This window comes from Mirounga leonina, unplaced genomic scaffold (assembly GCF_011800145.1).
Source record: "Mirounga leonina isolate KUSES-001 unplaced genomic scaffold, KU_Mleo_1.0 Mir_101664, whole genome shotgun sequence".
NCBI classification, from domain to species: domain Eukaryota; kingdom Metazoa; phylum Chordata; class Mammalia; order Carnivora; family Phocidae; genus Mirounga; species Mirounga leonina.
In genome coordinates, this window is record NW_023270175.1 from 28,166,605 (window position 1) to 28,184,268 (window position 17,664).

General features: G+C 42.6%; 1 protein-coding gene across 2 annotated transcripts in view; it reads left to right on the forward strand.

The window, feature by feature from the left end:
* Positions 1–17,664, forward strand: part of F9 (coagulation factor IX) — a 30,876-nt gene that overhangs the window by 3,139 nt on the left and 10,073 nt on the right. The window contains exons 2-6 of one of the 2 annotated variants that reach the window (XM_035006590.1): positions 2,329–2,492; positions 2,696–2,720; positions 6,842–6,955; positions 14,515–14,643; positions 16,871–17,067. In XM_035006590.1, coding sequence (XP_034862481.1) covers positions 2,329–2,492; positions 2,696–2,720; positions 6,842–6,955; positions 14,515–14,643; positions 16,871–17,067 — 629 coding nt within the window. The remainder of the gene's footprint in view (positions 1–2,328; positions 2,493–2,695; positions 2,721–6,841; positions 6,956–14,514; positions 14,644–16,870; positions 17,068–17,664) is intronic. The other variant, XM_035006598.1, reaches the window with a different exon arrangement.

Consider the following 17,664-nt stretch of genomic DNA (forward strand, 5'->3'; position numbering starts at 1 on the left):
GGGAAGGGAAGGGAAGGGAAGGGAAGGAAAGGAAAGGAAAGGAAAGGAAGGGAAGGGAAGGGAAGGGAAGGGAAGGGAAGGGAAGGGAAGGGAAGGGAAAGGGAAAGGGAAAGGGAAAGGGAAAGGGAAAGGGAAAGGGAAAGGGAAAGGGAAAGGAAAAGGGAAAGGAAAAGGGGAAGGAAAAGAAACTGTTGAGAGGGTCAGGGCCGGCCTAGGGGGAGGTAAACAAGGTACATACATAGAGTGTAATTGTACTTGCATGTGCACACTGAGAGACAGGATCTCCTTACATGTTGTGCCCTAGATGCCTTGTTTACTTCACCCTAGTCCCGGCCCTGTGGTAAAGACATACGGCATGACCAGGCTAAGGCAGTAACCTGAGAGAACTCCGAACATTGAAGGGGCAGGCAGCCAAAGGGGAATGCGTTGATTCAAATGGTGGATGAATAACAAGAGTTAGAGCAAAGAGAAGAGCCAGTAGAGTGACTTCATGGAAAGAGTACCCTGGAGAGAGAGAGAGAGAGATCAAGCCTTAGAAATGTTTCAGAGCGGTCAAGAAGTACATAAACTCATAATTATCCTTTAGGAAGTCATTGCTGATCCTGACAATAGTTATTTCATTATATGGACGGGAGTAAAGAAGGGAAAGAGCCAGAGAAAAGTGCATTAAGACACTAGAAGGAATTGAGAAACAGGAAGGCAGGCCAGCATGAGAGGATCAGAGAGAGAGAGAGAAAACCGGCGTACAGCACGTACCGTGTACACGTATTATCTCACGGATCCTGTCAACAACACTGTGAGGTAGATATTCTTATTATACCACTGGTATACCCACTTTGCATTTGACCAAGTTAAGCTTCAGAGATTTTGTCACTTGCCTAACGTCTCACAGCCAACAGTGGTAAATATGTGGTTCAAGTCCAGCTGTGTCTGATCTGACTGCAAACCCCTGTTTTTCCACTCAGCTCCACTGTAATTGGGGGCAGACATAGATGCTACCGTCGGGGTGCCCAGGGCCAAGCAGAGAGGAGGGCCTGGCGGGGCAGCTGGGAGGCATCACCGTGTGGTGGCATCCATCTGCAGCTCGGTGGTTTTCTCCCACAGTGCTCAACGGCCCCGGGGGGGAAGACAGGCAGATGGCTGCACTCATCTAGAGCCTGGCATTGCAGGGTATTGCAGCACGGAGGAAGGAGTGAAGGGATTTGAGAAAGTTGGCAAGAGTTGAAGAGAAGAAGTCTAAGCTAAGTTCCAAAAAAACGTGAAGTCCAAGGGGACTCGCAGAGCAAGAGAAAAGTGAGGTTGTCAGGGGACTTGAAGTCTCCATTAAGTGAACAGCTGCAATGAAAATAAGGGAATACAGTTTAGCTCCTCTTCTTCTTCTTCCTTCTTCTTCTTCTTTTTTTTTTGAATTTATGAGAAAGCAGTCCCAAAATGCCTGTAAAGTTCATCTTATAAGCACCTGGTCCTGTTCAGATCGTATCAGATAGTCCCCTGAAGAAAGGAACAACTCCAGCAACTTCTTGAGTTCCTGTTATTAATTATATAGATATGTTTTCAATATCTACCTAGAGAGACATACACAGAGACACAGAGAGAGAGAGAGAGGCAGAGAGAGAGACAGTGGGATTTGAATGTGGGGAAAGAGGGAGGGAAGGAGAGAATTAAGTTAAAGACCTCAATCCTCCAGAGTTCAGGAGTGTCCCTAAAGGCTAGGCTGTCACAGCTAAAGTCAGTCACATCCTGAATCCCAGAGAAAGACTTAGGTCACTGGAATTCCCTTAACACATGCCAACCGAAGGTGCTGTGAGTCTGAAAATAAACAAATTAATGCAGTGGTTTTTCTTTAACATCTAGTGAGAGACACTGGGGTTGCATTTGCAGCTGGACCACAATTCGGCTTCTGTTCTTCCAAGAGAAATTTGTTGCAAAGTCATTTGGGCAACCGCATCCTGAGAATGCAGCCCAGCCTGGGTGATGGATCACCTTGCAAGGATCTGCAATTAGCTATTTTCAAATGATGACAAAGTGTGAACTTAACTGCTTATTTGGGAACTTCCTCTTTCATCCAAAGTAAATTCAAATACAATTGAAAATCTGACCTTTCATTACTGGAACTCTCTTGACTAAAAACCAAATTGAATTTTAATTCCTAAATCTCCATGTGTACACAGTACCATGAGGACATCACAGATTTTGTTTCCATGCCCCAAAGATAAATTGGCTTTGGGATTACTTGGATTAAAAACAAAGCCTTTCTTAAAAGATGTATTTAATTTTCATGATGTTTTCTTTTTCCTAAAGCTAAAGAATTGTTCTTTTGAATTTCAGTTTTTCTTGATCGCAAAAATGCCACCAAAATTCTGAATCGGCCAAAGAGGTATAATTCAGGTAAACTGGAAGAGTTTGTTCAAGGTAACCTTGAGAGAGAATGTATGGAAGAAAAGTGTAGTTTTGAAGAAGCTCGAGAAGTTTTTGAAAACACTGAAAAAACCGTGAGTATCTCCACATAATATTCTTCAGATGCAGAGCAAAGTACAGAAAACTAAAAAAGAAAAAAAAAAGGAAGAAAGAAACTTCTCTTTGGAATTTTAAAATGTCTACCCATATATATGTATTATAAAAGTTATAAAAGGGGAAGAATCGAATCCAAAATATTTTGAGTACTACCACTAACTTGTCCTCTTTTTCTTTATAGACTGAATTTTGGAAGCAATATGTTGGTAAGCAATTAATTTTTTCCTCTAGCTGGTATAGGAAACATCTGAGAATTACGTATCATTTCTCTGTGTAAACAGACAATATATTAAACTCTGTCAAAAGGGTCTGACTCTTTTACCCAAGACTGAATGGTGATATACGACAGGTTTATGCCCGTGGGGGGGGGGGGGGCTATGAGCTGGCAGATAAGCTTACTCCTCCCTAGGGCTTCAACAAGACATTGTTGTACTCCAGGCAGCTGGAAGGAAGAAACTAAGATGACTGCACCTGGGGACTGAGAGGGAGTTTGCAGTCTTTGGCAGAGAATGTGAAAACGCTGACTGACTTAAATGTTTATTGCTTAGAAGTCCTCCTTATGATGGCCTACAAGGCCCTCCATAATCGTCCCGGCCCTCCGTTTCCGCTGGCCCTCAGACCCTCCTCTCCTGCTCTCCTCCTCACATGTAGGGGTGGGGAGGTTTGGGGGGAGGAGAGGGGCAGCCATCTTGGCCTCCCTGCTGCTCCCAGCACACTCCAGGCATGCTTCCGCTCTGATCTCTGACCTGACTGTTCCTTGAACGTGGAATGCTCCTCTGCCAGGTTCCCCTAGGCTCGCTCCCTCCCCTCCTTCAGCTCTTCCCCCAAATGTCACCATCGCGATGAAGCCTACCTACCTTGACCATCTGTTAGTACTTCAACCTGCCTCCCTATAACCCCATCACCTAGATACCGCAACCTCCTCTCCTATTTTTCACAGCACTTTTCACCATCTGAGGGAACATATAATGAATGTTCTTACTTCTATTATTTATTATCTATTTTCCCCACCTCATTAGAATGCAAGCTTCACATTGGCAGGGGTGTTCAAGTGTTTGTTTATTGATGTATTCCTGGTACCTTGAACACTATCTGGTACAGAAGCACTGAATAAATATTTGTTGAATGAATTGACCAAAAGGAGGAAAAGTCAAAACTTCCATGACAATCGAGCTTTAAAACTAACGTAAAATCCAGCAGCAGGATTTTGAGGCAGTGTACATTCCAGAGGTTGACTTATCTAAGACCATCCACACGGACAGAACCTAGACAGCAAATTCACTGAGTTCCAGCAAGTGGAGATGCAGTGCTATGTTCCACTTGCTATTCTGGAACTTGTTCATACTCTAGTAACTCAATTTCTCCACTTTTGTTTTTAACTCCTGAGGGAGGATGAGGTCCACGCCATTACATTGACTTTCTCAGCCTTTCCTTGCTGTTAGTAATGAAGACTACCAAGCCAGTTCTCTACTCAGGTGTTCCCCTGCCGTTAGTCCAAATGAGACTTTTTATTCTTTATTTCCATTATATTTAAAACTTGAAATCTTGTGATTTTAAGATTTTCTTTTTAAGAATCTCTACCCCCAACATGGGGCTCGAACCCACAGCCCCAAGATTAAAAGTCGAACACTCCACCAACTTGAGCCAGCCAGGTGCCCCTTGTGATAGATTTTTAAAGCAAATCAATTTCTACTTCCCCACCCCACCCCCCAAAAAAAATCCAGGCTGTATTTAAACTCCCATGACCCCTTCGTTTGCCCACCCCACTCCCCAGCAGGGGTTGGTCAGAACCTCTTAAGCACCATATTTTGAAGCTGAGCCCCTGCCTTCTGGGTCAAAGGCCACGTTGTTTACTGTATCCAGGGTAAAGATATCTCGGAAACCTCAGGGGCATGATTCTGTCACTACTGCTTCATCCACCAAAAACGAGAACAAAAAAGCAAAAAGAAAATAACTCCCTGCCTCTTTTCAGTTGCAGCCGAGATTCCTAACCACCCCAAAATAGCCGATGCTATTTCTTACCCTGTGGGCTTTCACATACTGCAGAGCGCAAGCCCCTCATGCCTGCCTTATCCTCTACTATCAACAGCCTGGTGGAAGAAGAAAGATCGTCCAAGCACATGAGCTAGCTAGCATCTGTCAAGCACTTTACAGTTTACAGAGTGCCTGTCATATTTAATCCACACACCAACCCAGTGAGCAAAGCATTATTAGCCTCAGTTTACAGAGGACACTGAGGCTTAGGGAGGCTAAAAGACTTGCCAGAGGTCATCCAGTTGGGGAGTCACAGAGCCCAAAAGAGAACCCAACTTCTCTAACGAGCCAGGCCTTGCTCTCACGATCACCCCTCCTGGCCTTCAGATCTAGATGTGGTTACTCATTAAACAACCACCTAGGAGCCTTCAAAGGAATCTCTCACTCGTCAAGGTCTTGTCCCTTGTTGTCTTTGACCCCTACTGTCTGTGGCTTTGCCTGAGCCCAAAGTACACACAGACAAGCACCCAAAGGAGGACTAAATGCAGGATAAAATGACACTCACTTTAAAGATATGTCTCAGCAAATGAGTTGCTGTGTAGTTGGCTGCAAGCCCAGACCCTTTCAGTGCAACATCCTAAATAATGCAGATCCGTTGGTCTATAATATAAAGTGCAAATGTAGCTCGTTTTTTAGACCAGTTTGAACATCAGTAACAATAAACCAGAGATAACGTATTTTGTTTTCATAGAATTGGAACAAATTGAACTATCTGTGCAAAAGCACACTGGATCAAGGGGCAGAGGGGACAAGGTCTAATCTTTACAGCAAGCAGATTTTCCAGGGAAGGACTATGTCTGAGAAAGGGATAGGAGCCCTTAGTCCATGGGAGCTGGATGCAAACTCCTGACCAAGAGCGTGACAGATGAGCTGCTCCTGCCCCCGGGGCAAGCAACCTACACACTAGATGGCGGGGTGGGGGGGTTGCTCCTAAGTCGGACCAAGAATTAGCAATTTCTCTTTCATCACCCCCTTTCTCTTTCTTTCATTCTTAGGTCATCTTTACCTCTTAGTCTGGCCGACCTAGCTCTTATTTCTTTCTTCAGAGCTGTTTCTCTTAGTTCAAGGTGTGTACCCATCTCCCTTGTGGTTCTAGTCATCCCTTTCTCCCGCAGCTTCCTTAGCAGTATGGATTGAGCAAGAGCTTTCAGAAACAAGACTCCAAGGCTCCCTTCTTATCCCGATCCTTCTCCACTTGCCTATTCCTTCCTCCTGGTTTCCTACCCCAGGTGTCTTCTTTTTTTTTTTTTTTTTTTAAAGATTTTATTTATTTATTTGAGAGAGAGAATGAAAGACAGAGCACGAGAGGGAAGGGGGTCAGAGGGAGAAGCAGACCCCCCGCTGAGCAGAGAGCCCGATGTGGGACTCAATCCAGGGACTCCAGGATCATGACCTGAGCCGAAGGCAGTCGCTTAACCAACTGAGCCACCCAGGCACCCACCCCAGGTGTCTTCTAAGGCTCTCAAGAACTCCATGAGTGTCCAAACTTCAGGAAAGGTAGAGAAGAAACACAGCCGACCTATACATAAATAACGCAGATCTTCAGAACCTTTTTGTTTTCGATTCTTTGTGAGAAAAGCAGTGTCTCATCTGAAACTAATGTAACACTATATGTCAACAAGCAGGAATTAAAATTAACACTTAAAAAAAAACTAAAAAAATAAGAATTTAAAAATTAAAACTTTAAAAAAAATTTAAAAAAGAAAAGTTGCTTCTCACTTTACCTAGACCATTTGGGACCTAACTCAGAGACAGCAGAATACCTTTCAGCAGGGAGAGATGCTTCTGGCATCTCTTCCATTGTTTTGAACCATTACTGCATACTATACTTTAAGAAAGTTAAATGATACCAGAAAGAAGTAGATGAATTTGCTCCAAGCCGAGGCTGCCAGGGCTCTGAGTAGAAGTCCCATCTGCTCTCCAGCTCAGCATGTTCTGCAAGACCTGCCACGACAGGCCTGTATGACAGAGATACCAATTGTTGAAGGGATGGGGTTTGATTCAGAGCTAATTTGTCCTCATTCTCAAAGAAAGGAATGAAAACCCTTCTCCCCCTATGCTCAGATAGTCCATTTCTAACCTCCAACATTCTTCTCCCTCTTCCTAGGACGGTAGTAGCCTGAAAACCTTTGTCTGGGTTGCTCTTAGAAACTCAGGAAGACAGGGGGCATCCCATAAACAGCAGCATCAGCAGTTTTGACCCTAAAATCAGGCTCCCCTCCCCATGAGTCTGTGCACGGAGGCATTCTAAGCAGTTTATTTGCTAATTCAATTTTCTTAACCTATCTCAAAGATGGAGATCAATGTGAGTCCAATCCCTGTTTAAATGGTGGCATATGCAAAGATGATATTAATTCCTATGAATGTTGGTGTCAAGCTGGATTTGAAGGAAAGAACTGTGAATTAGGTAAGTAACTATTTTTTGATTACTCGTGGTTCCACACTTCCCTGTGGAACCAGATGAAACTAGAAAATGCAATATTTATGTATCATAATTTTCTCTTAAAAACATATTCTTATCGTGGTAAAGAACACTTAACAGGAGATCTATTCTCTTTTTTTTGAGATTTTATTTTATTTACTTGAGAGAGAGAGAGGGAGAGCACAAGCAAGGGGAGGGGCAAAGGGAGAGGGAGAAGCAGGCTCCCTGCTAAGCAGAGAGCCCGATGCGGGACTCGATCCCAGGATGCTGAGATCATGACCTGAGCAGAAGGCAGACGCTTCACTGACTGAGCCACCCAGCTGTCCCAGGAGACCTATAGTCTTAACAAATTTTGAAGTGTACAATACAGTACTGTCCACTCTAGGCACTGTGTTGTTCAGCACATCTCTAGAACTCCTTCATCTTGCATAACTGAAACTTTATACCCGCTGAACAGCAGCTCCCCCATTTCCCCTTCCCTCGGCCCCTGGCAAACACAACTGTATTCTCTGTTTCTATGCGTCTGCCTGTTTTAGACACCTCAAATAAGTAGAATCATGCAGTATTTGTCCTTCTGTGATTGGCTCATTTCATTTAGCGTAATGTACTCCAGGTTCATCTGTGTTGTTGCATAAGACAGGATTTCCTTTTTTAAAAAGGCTGATACTATTCCATTGTGTAAAGCATATACTTTCAAAGCTTATAAACATTCATTGGGTCTGTAGTCCTAGTTTCTTGGATGAGTTCAAGAAACTACAGTAAGAGCAATAATAATATTTGGTAGCTAATATTAAGTGGTAATGATGCTCCCCTCACTTATTAATCCTCAATACAACCATATGCCCTCAGTACCGTTATTATCCCCATTCTGTGCAGATGAGGAAACTATAGCTCAGACAGCTCAAAATCACAGAGGCAGTAAGTGGTTGAGCTAGAACTTGAACTTCACTTTGTCTGACCAAAACCCACCCTTCTCCTATCCACAAAATGCAAAGAAAATCAAACCCATAAAATTGAACTCGTGACTAAATCGTTATCAACATAGGCAGTGGAAGTCAATGAAATATAGAACTGAGATATGGCGAGGCCAATTCTCCATAAATAGCCACTTCTCTGTACATACTAACCACTTCACATGTTACATTTGTTGACAAAAATCGGAGCTCACTCCTGAATTTGACTATATGGATCACATTGAAAGAGTTGCAAAGCAAATCTAGGAGCACTGTGCATCTTTTCTCCTTATAGCCTAGAATATTCCCCCCACCCCCGGGATTTTGGCAACTGGAACAGTAAATCCCCAAGTCCTTCTCCTACTTGCTTATTATCTCTGGATGCAAGATTACTGGTATTATGGTTGTGAAAGGCACACCATGCTAATGACAAAGTCTCTCTCTCCTCTGAAACTTCAGAAGAATGGAGATGCAATCCTAGGGAAAGAATTCAACAGCACAGTCTACCTGACTAAGGGCAAAGAGTAGAAAATTGGCAGGACTCTATTAAGACTTTCTCGCAATCCACCTGACACACAGATGAAAAAGACATAAAACAAAATGAAACTCAGCAGCTGCAGTTGTCCTACAGAGAAAGGGAAAAAAAAGTCACCTCTAATGTTGTTCAGAAATCTTTTCGGTACTAAAGAGAACTCCACGGATCATCTTCCTTTGAGAGCTAAAAAGATTTAAAAAAAGAATAGAAGATAACAAAAGGAAAAGGTGGCAGGGCAAAAACATTTAAAAAGAAAGAAAAGAATGGATGCAGGCAGAGGATCTGATACCCCTGGCTCGGGGTACGTCCCATCCCCTCAAATTTCCCAGCATGGGGGCAAACCAATGCCTGGGTTACCTTTCCTGTGGTTGTGGTAACTTGCTCGAGATCTCTGCAGTGTTACTTTCATCTGAAAGTTTCTAATTTCAAATTCAGATTTCCATAGACAAACCTGATCCTGCTATTATGGAAACCTACGGAAATCTGTGGAGTAGTTACTCATCAGCAGCTTAAATAATATAGCCATTGGAGCTGAGGGAATGAATAACTCAATTAGTCTCAGTTCAAAATGAAGGGCACATTGTAGTAGAGTATAATTGAAAATAGTGTTTAGCGAGGCACCTGGCGGGCTCAGTCGGTAGAGCACACGACTCTTGATCTCGGGCTTGTGAGTTCAAGCCCCACATTGGGTGCAGAGCTTACTTTAAAATAAATAAATAAATAAAATAAAATTAGGAGCAATTTTTAAAAAATAATGTTTAGCATTAAATACTCCTAAATGTCTTTAGTTTAAAATGAAGACACTTTAATGGAGGAGAATTACCCCGAGGAATGTAAATATAAGCACAGAACTTCTGTAACAGGGTTTGCTACCCACGTGAGGCTGTGGGCCACACAGCAGAAATATTGTCTATACCCGCCACCTCCTCAGGCCTCAGGTCCCGCACACGTTGGTTTGGGAAGGGCTCTGCAGTTGCAACTTCGTCTGCTACCATATCTGGCCTCTAGGGAGCGTTGATCTCCCCCGATCTACCTGATCAAGGTCAAGAAAAATCCTCTTGGTGCAGTTAGTCCAGAGACAAAGTGGGAATTCTCCCAAAAATCTTTTTTATCGCAGACACTAGAGGAAAACAGAAGCATATACAAACTCCCATTTAAGCTGTTGGTTCAAACCGATCTACGGACTGACTTCAAAGGCTGCTGGCAGCACGGTTTACAAAGCACTGGAGCCCCAAATTTCTTGCCTCACCCTTGTCTTGGAAAAAAAAGTGTGTGTGTGGGGGGGGGAGATTTCCATTGTTAAGATCTTGTTATTTGCCTTTTCCCTTGTTCATCAGGCTCCTCTCTGGGAGAAAGAGGTACAAACATTCAGGGCGTGCTTTCTAGTTAAAAGAGTAACAATGAATTGGCTACTGTGTCCCCGTGGTTAGAATAATGACCACTGTAGGTCCCCATTTACACATCACGTCTGAGGCCTTTCCAGATAGACCAAAGTCTGTAAGAACTTGGGTCATTCCCCTTTGAAGAGTACAAAAGGCATCTACCCACAGTAAGATAGGAGGGAGAGAGAAAAATCACAAGCACATAAACACTTTTTACACTTTGCTGACACACTGTAGACACCACACTCTTATTTACTGAGTATTTCTGTGGAACGGAGAAAGAAAATATCTCGAGTGTAGCTGAATACCAGTATATTCTATGGTAAGCTTGTTAAATAGAACATCTTTTGTCTGAGCTTTAGTTTTCACATCACAGAATATATGAGGGAAAATGAAGGCAGAGTAAAATAAAGCAGAACAGGATAACTTTGGTAGTAGGCAGGGGCAGAATTAGAAAGAGGTGTTTGGGCTAATATGAAGGGGAAAAAGAACAGATGCTTTGAGAGGCTCAACAGATATTCTAGGCACAGAGACCAGCCTCAGGACCAGGGAGAACCCATACCCAACACAGTGCTGGACATCTAAATGCTCAATAAAGCACTGATGAATGAGTCCCATAGTGACTGTTCCTTAGATCCTGGACTAGAGACCTCCCCACTGGAACTCCTTGGGCTACTATTCTATTTCCAGAATCTTGAGTCCTTTCTCTGAGAGCAAAAGACTGCTGATTGGACAGCAATATTTCCCACTGCACACACAACACAAGCCATGAAGAAAGATGGCACATGAGGAAAATGGCGGACAGGTCTAGTAACTTAAGCCAAGGACACAGAATCAGAATTGGGAAAACCACCCTGAGTGTATTCATTCCCATCATACATGCCCTGAACCACACTAGGCTGCACCTACCACCTACCTCTGTGAACTGACCACAATCTCATATTGACTGAACACTTTCTACAGGTGGTATTTGAGTTGGCTGAACACTTTAGTATTGCTTTGTAACAACAAAATGATAGCCAAAAACATGAAAAGAGCCAGGGATGTAATCACCATGAGTAAGGAGAAAGGTCTTTTAAAAATAAATATGAAGGACCAAGTGCCATCTTTTTGGCTCACGCACTTAGATTATTGGCAGCACAGATTAAAGCTCAGGTGGGTTCCTTTACCCATGCGGTAACAGTTGATTTGCTTCCCCTTAATTCCTGAAGTGGCAGTAAGGAACATGAGCAAATGATTACATTAACCTATGCGAGCCTATGTAAAATAGAATTTGAAAAGTGAGATCCGACACTCAACAATCCATAATATACTCCAAACCCATACAGTCACTCTGTTAGCCTGGATTCCCCAAGTCTGTGACTCGAGCTTATTTATTAGGGTGTGCAATCCTAGGGAGCAAGAGTAAGGGACAGGGGCGTGAGGCAGTGAGGAAAGGAGAACAGATCCTAGAAAGAGTCATCTCTCCTCATCTGCAACTGATCACTGGATCTCCTGGGACTATTTTCCATGGAGCCAGAGGAACTGACTTCAGGACAGTCCATCTGGGAGGGGAGAAGTGATGAAAGAATTTGTCCATCAGCATCTGTCTCCCAGTAGTCAGAAGTTTAGCCGAGGGGCCCTTAACTCCCCCACATCTCCAGGTTGTACTCGCTGCGGTGGGGAGGGGGGGGTGGCCCGCACAGGTGATGCAGGATCCCATGCCTCAGCGTCAACAGGGAAGTGCCAGGGTAAGAAGGGAGAGGCACATGGTGTGAATGCGAGCCAAGGCAATTCAAGGCTGCACCTGTATGAGGTCAGAAGTCACTGCAGAGCAGCGGATGGCGACAGCACTGGCAAAGATAGCCATGGGGCTGAGAGGAACTAAGGTGGCACATAGCAGATGTCTAATAGAGTCACTCTTTTTCAAACTTTCCGTGTTCTTACTACACCAACAAGTAAGCGTTTCTCTTGAAAGTGGTACTGTTGTTGAACAGCTAGGTAAGGGAGAAGGCATCTCCTAGAGACAGCAGGTCTCAGCTAGCCAGCCCTGAACCATGCTACTTCCTGTTATTGAGACTGCATAGGAGAAACAAAGGGAAAACACGGTAATTAAAAAATACAAAATAAGATGGCACGAATAAACCAAATAGATCAGAAGTCAGAGGGTTTTTTTTAATTTTATTTTATTATGTTATGTTAATCACCATACATCATTAGTTTTTGATGTAGTGTTCCACGATTCATTGTTTGCGTATAACACCCAGTGCTCCATGCAGTACGTGCCCTCCTTAATACCATCACTGGACTAACCCATCCCCCCACCCCCCTCCCCTCTAAAACCCTCAGTTTGCTTCTCAGAGTCCATAGTCTCTCATGGTTTGTCTCCCCTTCCGATTTCCACCCCCTTCATTTTTCCCTTCCTTCTCCTAATGTCCTCCATGCTGTTCCTTATATTCCACAAATAAGTGAAACCATATGATAATTGATTTTCTCTGCTTGACTTATTTCACTTAGCATCATCTCCTCCAGTCCCATCCATGTCGATGGGAAAGTTGGGTATTCATCCTTTCTGATGGCTGAGTAATATTCCATTGTATATATGAACCACATCTTCTTTATCCATTCATCTGTTGAAGGGCATCTCGGCTCTTTCCACAGTTTGGCTATTGTGGACATTGCTGCTATGAACATTGGGGTGCATATGGCTCTTCTTTTCACTACATCTGTGTCTTTGGGGTAAATACCCAGTAGTGCAATTTCTGGGTCATATGGTAGCTTTATTTTTAATTTTCTGAGGCACCTCCACTGTTTCCCAAAGTGGCTGTACCAACTTGCATTCCCACCAACAGTGTAAGAGAGTTCCCCTTTCTCCACAACCTCTCCAACATTTGTTGTTTCTTGCCTTGTCAATTTTTGCCATTCTAACAGAAGTCAGAGTTAATGTGAATTGGGGTTAATGGCAATTTTCAGTCTGGAGTTAAAAATCTAATTGTATGCTGTTGACAAAAAAAGATACCTAGAATAAAATTACACCAGGAGGCTAAACTAAATGGATGTAAAAATATTTCCAGGTAAATGCTAACAAAAAGAAACTGGTGAAGCAATCTTAATATCAGGCAAAATAGAATCCAAGACAGAAAGGATTAAAAGAGACAACACCACCTCATATTAATAAGGGAGACTGCATAGGAAAGTAAAGAAAATGTGGGTCACTAGAATGCTCATAAGTGCCCACACATAATATCTTTGGCATCTAGCCACCTTAAAGGACCTGATTTCATTCTCTTGTGCTGATATATACCCACCTCAGCCAGCTTCAAGTGTGCTTAGATAAATTGGATTATATTAAAGCTATGAACTTCAGTGGGGCACCCGGGTGGCTCAGGTGGTTAACTCTTGATTTCAGCTCAGGTCATGATCTCGGGGTCCTGCATCAGGCTCCAAACTCAGTAGGAAGTCTGTCTGAGATTCTTTCTCTCCTTCTGCGCCCCCCACTCTCTAAAATAAATAAACAAATCTTAAAAAAAAAAAACTATGGGGGTGCCTGGGTGGCTCAGATCGTTAAGTGTCTGCCTTCAGCTCAGGTCATGATCTCAGGTCCCTGAGATCAAGCCCCATATCAGGCTCCCTGTGGAGCCTGCTTCTCCTTCTCCCTCTGCCGCTCCCCTGCTTGTGCTCTCTCTCTCAAATAAATAAACAAAAATCTTTAAAAATAAATAAATAAAACATTAAAAAAAACCTATGAACTTCTATTCAACAAAATACACTATTTTAGGACAAAAAGGCAAGTCTTAGTGGGAGAAGAAACCAGCAATACGTATGTCCAAGAACTGGAACCCTCACACACCGATGCTGGGAATTTAAATTTGTACAATTATGTCAGAAAACTACTTGGCAGTATCTACTAAACCTGAACATATGATCCAACAATTGCACTCATAAGTATATACCCAGGATTCATGCATATATTACCAAAAGATATGTATTAGGAATGTTCATTACAGTATTACACCTAAGAGCCCCAAACTGGAAAGTCAACTCAAATATTCATCAGCAGTAAAATGAATAAAACAGTAATATTTACACAACGGAATACTACTTAGCATGCAAATGAACCACTGCTGTACAAATAACATGGATGAATCTCACAAAGTGTTACATGAAAGACACAGAGGAGTGCATATTGTGAGCTTCTATTTACATAAAGTTCATTAACAGGCAAAATTCCCTCTTAGAATCTGGTAGTGGATGGCAACTTTGGAAAGGAGGACCGGTGTAGTGGTGGAAGGGGGCATGGGGAGAGCCTCTGGGATGTGGATAATGGCCCATGCATTGATCGGTTTAGTGTTTAAACAGGTGCACACACTTTGTGAAAATTCACCCTGAAGTTTTGAGGGACTTCTCTGAATATATATTATCCTTTAATAAACAACTTCTTAAAATTGCAGTCCAAGATTTAGTGAAAGTAGAATACCCAAACCTTCAGTTTATGCCAAATCAAATATATTGCTGCCATTTTTATGCCTTATTAAGAATTTTATCTTTCCTTCCACTCTTAGCCCGAGGCTCCCAAGCTTCTCTCCATGAATGCCCCCTGCTTATATTTGACCTATCCATGAGTCAGTGGTTTCATGTACTCCTGAGAAACGCATGCGAAATGATGCTATTGCTGTTGATTTTGCTCTCTTTCAGATGTAACATGCAACATTAAGAATGGCAGATGCAAGCAGTTTTGTAAATTGGGCGCTGGTAACAAGGTGGTTTGCTCTTGTACCACAGGGTACCAACTTGCGGAAGACCAAAGGTCCTGTGAACCAACAGGTCAAAATCTCAATAAGTTGCTTTTTTTTTTTTAACCTGGGGAGATCCATCCTCCAAATCTCTATTTGAACCTTCAGGGCATTTTAACTAGCCTACCTACTTTTATAATCCCTATTTGTTTCTACTTCCTTTTGAGATCATAGAAAAGATTAGTAGCTTGAATTGGACAACTTTCCAAATGGCATCGTCATTTTAAATAGAAATTCTGCAACTGTCCTCAGTCTGCATTCTTTTCCATGTCCATTTTTTTCTGACTTTTCGATCATGAAGCAATCAATTTGTGTGATTTCTGTATATTTGTAATTTATCGAGAAAATTTCTGTAGTAATCGCAGGCCATACAAGATACATAACTGATTGGCTGTTAGGCTTCTAGTACATGGAATGGTGAATGTTAAGCCTGATTCTGTCAGGGTGTGGCTGGCTTACTCTGAGAAGGTTATTTCCTATCCTTGGGTCTCAGGCTGAGTTTACACGCTTGGCATCCAAAGAGTTCCAACGACCATCTCTTTCAAGTTGTGCCAGGCTGACCAACACAGTCATTCTGTACAGCTGTGGACAAAACAATGTTTCCCAGTCATGTCAACCAGGCCACATTGTTGACAGTGCATTCAGAACATCTCCACTCCACACTCATATTGCTCTTCTCTGAAATGAAAGCCATAGAAACTTTGATAAAAAAAAAAAAAATAAAGGAGGCTCCACAGGATCAATGATATTTGATAAATGAGGGGCCTTTTTGAAGCAAACTAGGTATCATTTCTTTTGCATTTTCAAAGCCTGGTATTAAATTGATACATTAAATAATGCACCATTCCTCTGTTAACAGGGTTTGATACCTATCTCACCAAAGCACCCGGCAGAGGAAATGAAAGAAAGGGCCAGACACCAAGAGTATATATACTGTTGCAACTAAAATGAAGAGTCTCTAATGCTTCAGGGACCTACCCACCCATCCTTCTGCCCAGTTCTTTACATGCAACGCTTCACAGCTAGCCCAGCTCCGGAGAAGAAGATCTATATGTTTGAACCTTCAGAATCTAACTTCCAGCATAGAAAGATGGCATAGTAGCTAAACCCTTATAAGCCCTTCTATGTTAGAAAAAAAAAAAAAAAAGAATTGAGAACCACCTTGAGCCATTAAGTGTTAGATTTGAATATAGCCTTATCCTTAGCAGAGTAAGTAGGCCAAACCTAAAATAAGCTCTCCTGCCTTTCAATAGTAATGGTCCCTTTTCTCTAGCCATTGTTGATGATGTATATTTATACATAAGTATTTTGAACTAATTTCCTGTTTTCCCAACCACATGCTGTCTTCATGATACTTTGCTGCAGCTGGTTGCTATAGAAATGTCTGTTAGAAGGAATGTGGTTAGAAGGAAAGTGAGAAATGAAAACGAAACGTGAGGTGACTTTGCTTGACTACAAATTTCCATTCTGGTTGTCCCCAGTGTATCAGGAGATGATTTCTTGTCTTTAGGAAATAAACTGACCCAAGGTAAAAAGGTGGCCAGTTCCCAGGTGGATGTGGCTATGATAATCATATTAGTAATTTCTTTGGTTAAAGGGTTGTTTTGTTTTTTTTTTTAAGTTGAAGTCATCTCTACACCCAACGTGAGGCTCAAGCTCATGACCCCAACATCAAGAGTCACGTGCTCTTCCAACTGAGCCAGCCAGGTGCCCCAGTAATTTACTTGGTTAATACTTAACCAAATTAAATAATTAAATCATAATTTCTTCCCAGCATACCCCTAAATCCACCTTAGTGTCTAGAAGGCATTCTAGTCTACTAAAGAAAGCCTGGTTCACAATAAGCAGCCGAAGTCCCATTTGCCTAATTCTAAAGTTAAAGTTACAGGGGCACCAGTCATCAGAATCCCATTTAGGGACAGTACTTAGGAGTAAGACTTTTTAGTAAAGAAAAAAAAAGTCATTAGACTTTATAAAACTCTTACAAAATTTGATTCTGGAACACCTATTCCATCTCCGTAAAGATGATGGATTCCTGAGCCAAATGTTCTTTTCATGAAGGGTTTGAAAACTTTCCATGAAAATAATGCAATTAACCTTTTAGTTTGAGACTATATTCATTGATTAGATTTTTAAAATATTGATGGGCCTGCTTCTCAGAAGTGACAAGGACAGGCCTCATCCTCGATTTCTGTAATACACGCTCTGCTTGCCAATGAGAAATATCAGAATACTAAATTTTTTTCCCATGTTTCTAGTGCCATTTCCATGTGGAAGAGTTTCTGTCCCACACGTTTCTACGACACGCACCCGTGCTGAAACTTTTTTTTCCAATATGGACTATGAAAATTCCACTGAAGCGGAAAAAAATTTCGAGAACCTCACCCAACCTCTCAACGACCTTACTCGAATTGTTGGTGGAAAAGATGCCAAACCAGGTCAATTCCCTTGGCAGGTACTCTATATTAATGGTGTGTCAAAACTGGAGCCCAGAGGGCAAGGGACAGGCCAGGCAGGGGCTGAGGCGAGGGCACTAGACAGGCCTATTGCAGTGGGGCAAGTGTTCAGGCAAGTTTCAACACTAAGCAATATGAAGAAGCCCTCAGTAGTGGGGAGCTGGTGAGAGAGAAGTCCAGGGACAGCTACCATACAAGGTCAAGAAGAGTTTGACACCAAGGAAAGCATAGCAGGGTTCCAGACATGAAACTGGGAGGTCTGGAAGCGAGGTCACAGGTACTGGGGTTCAGGGTACTACTTCAGCTCATGGGAGAACGGGTGAAAGAAAGTCTAGGTCCAGAGAAACTGGATTATTTTGAAGGGATTTATTTATTTATTTATTTGAGAGTGATCACGAGCAGGGGGGAAGGGTAGAGGGAGAAGCAGACTCCCCACTGAGCAGGGAGCCCGATGCAGGACCCTGGGATCATGACCTGAGCCGAAGGCAGACGCTTCACCGACTGAGCCACCCAGGCGCCCTTGGTACCTAGACCCACATTTCTCCAGATGTGATCTTCAGACAACCCACATGAGAATCACCTGTGCACATTTCTGA